The sequence below is a fragment of the Lactuca saligna genome, chromosome 2 (assembly GCF_052625555.1).
Source record: "Lactuca saligna cultivar CGN05327 chromosome 2, ASM5262555v1, whole genome shotgun sequence".
In the NCBI taxonomy this organism is placed as follows: Eukaryota; Viridiplantae; Streptophyta; class Magnoliopsida; order Asterales; family Asteraceae; genus Lactuca; species Lactuca saligna.
In genome coordinates this window covers 84,458,673-84,465,941 of record NC_136418.1, presented here as the reverse complement: position 1 = coordinate 84,465,941, position 7,269 = coordinate 84,458,673, and the positions used below count along the sequence as shown (strand labels likewise).

Here is a 7,269-nt window from a genome sequence, read left to right as displayed (position 1 = left end):
AAGAAAAGGGTGAATATGCTCTTAGAAAAAAAGTGTAATCATGTCTTTTTATATGGATCAAGGACCAACAATGCAATTTTCACAAACCACATGGATGTAACCTATCAAATTTTAAACTTAAAGACCAAAAGTGAAAATTCGACCAAAACAGGGACCATTTCTTTAATTTACTCAAAAAAATGTTTGTAAAAGGCTTTTTTTTACTATAATTTTTTGCCAAAAAAAAAAATTTAAGTATTTTGAGAGGTGAAAACTAAAATTTATTTTTAAAAGGTGCTTGATTTAGTTTTTTTACCTATAAAATAACTAAAAATAGCATGCTTACATATTTACAATAATTTACTATTTTATATATTATTTTATACTTAACAAATTTTTTTTCACACAATTTATAACTAGGAAAGTGTCCCCCGCGTTGAGGGGATTAGATGTTGTTGGTTATGGGCGTATTCGGCACGCAATGTTTGGGAGCTTCTGGCTTCTAGCTTTTAAGAAAACGCTAGTAAAAAAGAAAAAGTTTCGTTCGGCAACATGAGCGTTTAGCTTTTAACCTAAACAAAACACTCCAAAATCAAAAGCTACATGACGTAGCTTTCAACAAAACACTTCAAAATCAAACGCTACCCGCTACCAACTACTTGCTATCCGCTACCAGCTAGTTTTTCCGAACACGCCCTATGTGTTTCGACGTTATGAAGCTTTGCTTTCTTGTCGGGTGGACGTTGTAAACCCGTTTAACATTCTTTTTTATTAATAAAATGGTTTAGGTTTGTTCATCTATTTTTATCAATGCAAATATTTCCTTTCTAGTATTAGTGATTCGTTCCTTAATTTTTTTGTAAAGTTCTTATGGTTTTTGTGAATATATTCTCATTGTTTTATAAGTATATAAAGTTGTTTACCAGTAAAGTAGTTTGTATCGATGATTGTGTTCCGATGTGTGTGATATGTTTCTTTTGTTGAGTAAAAAACTTTATAAAATCCTAGGTACATAACATTCACAATGAACCAAAGAAATCAAGTTTACAAAAATGTTAAAAGTACAATGCTTCTATGTAGAAAAATATTATAAAACAAAACTCTCCAAATCATAATTGCTGACAACCCATAGATCCTACCTGTTGCTTCTTCTCTTTATCTGAATCACTCCTATGAAGAACTTAGAGCTAAACAACCCCCTAAAGAAGGTTAAGTGAAGATGTTTATGGCTGCTAAATTTGTCTATATACCTGCAGAAGATTAACTAAACATTAAATAATTTAATTTAACGCGTGATTCCAACCACTAAAGACAATTTTAATTTGGTGGCTTAGATAAATGATAGTATCTACAAGCTTTTCCATATCCTCTATCACAAGGTAATCTAACTCCATCAAATATATCTCAATTCTCAACTAAAATTTCCATTTCAAAGTAGAAATCAATGATAGAAATCATAAAAGAAAATTTAAGAATCAGAGATAGACCCAAGTAACTTTCTTTAGAATGTTTTTAGGATATCAACATAAATTTGTCGATAGCCACCTCATTGTCCTTCATTAATTTCTTCAACTTCTCTAACATCCTTCTGAAGCATATACTCAATTCCCCCCTCCCTCGGTGGAGGCTCAAGTAAGAAATAAATCCAAAAATCACCTACAACCTCCATTACCTACAAAAACAACTTCAAAATTAAAGCCCACGCATCCAGTTTGTGATCCAAAATAAAAGAAAATCAAAATATTAGAAAAAAAAATATGGTTTCTGCCATTGTTAGAGGTTCTACCAGCATTCTTCATCTTCTTATATGAAATTAATTTATTGATGAATTATGTTGAACCAAAGTGTGGTGCAAATCAAAGTAATCTTTTAAAAATAAAAATAGATGAGTAATCAGAGAAAGAAAACAAATGCTTAGGGCTCTCATATGATATGGGCAACAGACCACATATTAAAAATGACATTGATTAAGCAAAGAAAGAAACATACTCATACAGCTTCAAAACCACCACTTCACCACTGAGTAACGCACATGATCCACCTGGAGTAGCCATTTGTAGAGCAACGCTGAATAATATGCCCTATTAAAAAAACATATTACATAATTTAACAGATATCATACTTGTAAGCTTTTTTCTTAAGTACAAAAAAGAAAATGATAAAGATTGATTAATCTACATGGGGTTTTGCATCATCCGGTACACATAGCCTCACTACTAGAAAAAGGTTAATATAGTACGGTTGAAATTATGAATATAGTACGTACATAGCAGGCGTATTAGTAGAGGGGTGTATATTAGATTACATGCATAATAAAGTACAACTATTTAACCGTATTATATGTATCCTATACCATTCCATACAATCATCTAGTACGCCATATATACACATCTAGTACACCAATAAACAACCGTACTTGATGTCTCAAGTATCATCTAATACACCATATGTACACATCTAATACACCAATAATAAACAACTGTACTTGATGTATCAAGTATCATCTAATACGCCTTATATACACATCTAATACACCAATATACAACCGCACTTGATGTCTCACATCCCCATTCCTTCCGGCCCATTCTGGCTTTGCATTCCAGCCTTATTAATCAGCCAATTCCACTCTATGGATGTTGCGGAACACATGGATCACCACTCCAACTGAACCAAACTCAACTGTTAAATTTGATAGATAGTCTTTGGAATGGTCTCTAATCAATGTCACACTTCTTTTTTTCTTTTCTGGACGATCCATTGTATGCCTACAAAAACATAAACACTCATATAATTAATTCTAAGAGTCTCAAACAAATATATATATATATATATATATATATATATATATATATATATATATAATCGAAGATACCCAAGGTAAGTTTATGTTCTTTTCAAAGCAAATTCAATGCTTTATGTACTCTTGATTCATATATTAACTCAAATAATGTTTGTTAATATGTATATCAAATGCTAGTTAATATGTATACCTTGCTTCAAGATGTTTTGATTTGGGTTTACCAACACTTCTTTTTCTGGTTTTTCTTTCTACCATACAGATCCTCCTACTCTTGGTTGTTTGCACTAGTACCTGATCTATATGTAATGGTAAATTTCTGATGTATAACCTCATACCTGTTGATAAGAAAATGAGCATAAAAATGATCACAAAAAATGATGAGGGTAATGATATGTTAAAGATTATGACTTAATCCAACTAATGAGAATATTATGACACTTTTTTTTTATATATGAAATGAGAAGCAACTCTGATGTTCTGTATAATGTTTGTATAGAATGTTTTGGTAATTCAAGAATCCATGAAATAATCTTGAAAAAGATGCATCACCTAATCTTTTCACATACAACATCCAAAACATAAAAAAATCATACCCAAAAAAGTGTGATATAGTCATTTCATTTAGGATAGAGACCTTGATGGTTATATAACATAAAAATAAGGACCAAAATTACATTTGATGCAATTTATAATCAAATACAGCAATAAACAATTACATTTGATGGAAAAAAAAAAAAGAAATATGATGCAATTTATATCCAGCCCTTATTGATGATGGGAACTGCACGAACGGTCAAACAAAAGAGGCGTTTTCACTTCATAATGAGGTGGTTCAAATGGGTTTAACTCCAAATGTTGTAACTTATACTTCATTGGTTGATGGTTTATGCAAACAAGTGAAATCTGCAAGGGTATGTTGGGAAAAGGTGTTTCCCCGAATACCAACACATATGATGTTCTAATAAGAGGACACCGTAAAGCAAGGAATATGAAGGAGGCATGGTTTTTGTATAGAGAAATGGTGGAGAAGGGATATGATCTCACAGTAAATGGTTATAATGCTCTCATCAAGGGGTTCATTAAAAGGAAAAGAGATTTGGAGGCAAAAAGTTGTTTGATGAAATGGAAAAAAAAATTCCAAAAATACCCTTTGGACTTTTCTACAGTCAAAATCAAAAGCATGATATCGATATGATATGAGTTAAGCTTTCAACATGCATCCTCATATAATGTACAATTCCATTCAGGTGAAAAAGCACTTGTTTTCAAGAATATAAAATAGTTCACTTGCAGCATGGAGAGGCAAAAGCACGTTTGTAACAGAACTAGTAGTGATAACAGATTCATCATACCCATCGGTGGACCCCACTGACCTCCCACCTTCTGAGAAAAGATCACCAAACAAAGGTGTTCTAAAACACAATGCTGTTGCGCAAAATTGTGTGAACTAAGTGGAGAAACGCCTCCAGTAGCAACACTACAAGGCTTTCGATATTGAACTCAGTAGAAACATTGTTTGTGGCAAACTCGTATCTACTTGCAAACAAACTAGACAACACGTTGATAAATGATGCAAAAGATCCCAACAGCTTAGCATAATATTCAACATATCAAGGAGACAAGGAATATGAAGGAAACAAAATAGAGTCAATGATGTTAACAAACTATATGAATGGATGCTAATGCTACTCCAAAGATGTACAAAATAGAATTGATGATGCTTTCTAGGTTTATCAACAATCAATATGAAGTAATATGTCGTACACAAAGAAGACATTTTTATAAACAAAACATTAATCAACGAATCAATCAACTACACCGAAAGGCCGATCGTACCTGTAAACAATGTGAAAGAAGGAGGAGGCGGAAGCCGCTGTAGGAGACTTCGTATGTGTTGTCGACCGGAGACCGGCGGCGGAGGCGTCGTTGGCCGAAGGCGGAGGCCAAAACAATGTGAAAGAAGGAGGAGGCGGAAGCAGCTGTAGGCCGGATTAGGAGACTTCGTATGTGTCGTCGACCGGAGACCGGCGACGGATGCGTCGTCGGCCAAAGGCGGAGACGTCGTTGGCCAGAGGTGGAGGCGTCGTTGGCAGAAGGCTCCGTCGTTCTCGTGATAAGCAAACACGTATAAGCAAAAGTGAAGAATTGCAATTTTGACTTTTGGGTCAATTTTGTTAAGTTTGCAAATTCTTTTTACCCTTTTTTTCTTCTGTATTAGTAAATCTGTTTTTTTTTTTTTTTTTTTTTTCCTTCAACGAGCTCAAATGGTCTTCTTATTTTTACGGAAATAATATTCTACACAATAAAAACCCACAACTTTTATTTCTGAGTGTATAATTATTATTTTTTTCACGTTTATTGTGATTTTTTTTCTATAATAGTTTAGTAATTAATTTAAACTTAAGAAACCCAAAACAAAATATTCTTAGTTTTCTATATAACTTTAAACATAACCATGTTTATAATTTCTCATTATTATTATTATTCGCAAGAAACATGTCTAATTCTCAAGTTCTTCATGAACCATGGCATGGACTCAAAATTTAATGGGCTTGATTATTGCAAGAAAACATGTCCAATTCTCATGTAGCATAAGCAAGCAAATTGATTACCAAAAAGGCAAAAAGGCTACCGATTCATTGGCCGATAATGTTGTCATGTTGTGACATAATTTTATGATTTTGCATACGTGATATGTATTTGGTTCATTTACTCCGAGCAATTTTGTGTGTTTTGTTGGCGTAATTTAGGAAAAAGCCTACAGAGGCATTTTAGGAAAATTGTTTTTATTATGTTTGTTTCCAGGTTTTAGAGTATGACTTAAACTCTTTTTTCTTTTATTATAAATATGCTACGTTATCACCAGTAAAATCAAAGTTTTTTCAGCAATAAAAGTTTTCTTTTCCACCAAGCAAAATCAAAAAATCTCGTGTCTCTCTTCCCCTGTTATCACCAGTTGCTTGCTGTGCAGTTTTCTTTCCTTCTTTCCTTCATGTTCTATTTTGTTTTCTGTTCTTAGGCAACAAGGTTGCAACAAGGTATCAGGTAGATACCTTACATGTCTAGTCTTTTGATTTACAAGTAGCTGGTTGACAGAATGACACACCAATCTAAGCATTTTAAGAAGCTTGGCTTTTAAAGTTTCTTTATAGTGGGGCCAACATATGAATATATCTTGTAATCAATTCATGCCCTATTATATTTAGCCATGTGTGACTTACTAACATTGTTAACTTAGCTACATAATTACAGATCCAAGAAAATTATGCATAAAATATTGATAATAATATATTTAGTTTCTGCAACAGTCACTGAAGAATTAATGCATTGGTATGTACATACTGCATGAAACTATGAATGCCAAAAGATAATGCCTCATAATTTTTGCTTTTTCAATGGTCTACATATTTGTTCTTGAATTTCATATTGAAGACCATTTATGATTCTTACTATCAATTTTCAGGTGATAATGGTATGTCCTCATACATGATACTGCTCAATGGATCCTGAAAGCAAGAATTTTGGAAGAGGTAATCTTGAAGATCAAATGCTTTCTTTTTTTCCACTTCCTATTCAGTTAAAACAATGTCAATAAAGGCCAAGAAGACATTGATACTATAATCACTACAACAAAAAATTCACAATAATGGAACAATTGTGAAACTTTGTTACTAATTAATAAAATTCTTTGTTAGTTTATTACACAAGTAACTATCTGCATTATGATGTGTTGGTAATCTAGGACCAAAGGAGCTCACTGACATCACAATCTGAAATTTCAACTCATGTCAAGATTTATTTTTTTGGAGGATGGAATGGAGAAGGTAATGGAATGAGTTATTCCATTCCATTTCTTCCCTGATTCCATCATTACCAAAGAATGATTCCATCGAATTGCTTTCACTATTTCGTTTTTTTTTTATCATTCTCTTGTAATCTGTGTGTTTTTGTTCATTAATCCCAGAAGAATTGTTATCCCAACAGTTTGTGGTGTTATTTTTATTGGTGGTTGTCGAGGCCAACAAAAATAATAACCATAAATATTACACACTAAAATACTGTATAGTGGTAAAGGGGTCGAATCCATGGGGATTGGTTCAATTTATAGCTCTATGAAAAATCTCTTTGTAAAAATACTTGTAAAATAACAATAAAAATATAATGGGCGGGGGGGGGGGGGGGTTATTTTGAAATACTTGAAACAAACTAGAATTAACTATGATTTAAATAGACAATTTCAACAAAAATAAGGGATTGATGTAAAATCAATAAGGGAGAGATGGTTGACTTAAAGTTTCCTCACTTTGACTTTTGATGAACAAATCATTAGAATCCAATGGTGCAATACTTGTTTTAAATCCTCAATTTGGCTATAATAATCCAAAAAGCTTGAGATTACCTAGACTTTTCTTAGTTGTTAAAATGGTTAGAGAAGCTCATAACAATTTCCTTAGTCAAAGTCACAATTTCCATTAAGCATGTAATTAGTG

At 32.6% G+C, this 7,269-nt stretch overlaps 1 protein-coding gene across 1 annotated transcript in view; it reads right to left on the bottom strand.

Annotated features, from left to right (window-relative positions):
- Positions 1–2,275: 2,275 nt before the first annotated feature.
- The window catches only part of LOC145029837 (uncharacterized), a 61,731-nt gene continuing 56,737 nt past the window's right edge, over positions 2,276–7,269 (bottom strand). Inside the window, exons 3-5 of the mRNA XM_078978291.1 lie at positions 4,616–4,988; positions 2,970–3,114; positions 2,276–2,744 (exon numbers count right to left, since the gene is read on the bottom strand). Coding sequence (XP_078834417.1) covers positions 2,588–2,744; positions 2,970–3,114; positions 4,616–4,988 — 675 coding nt within the window. The 3' untranslated portion in view covers positions 2,276–2,587. The remainder of the gene's footprint in view (positions 2,745–2,969; positions 3,115–4,615; positions 4,989–7,269) is intronic.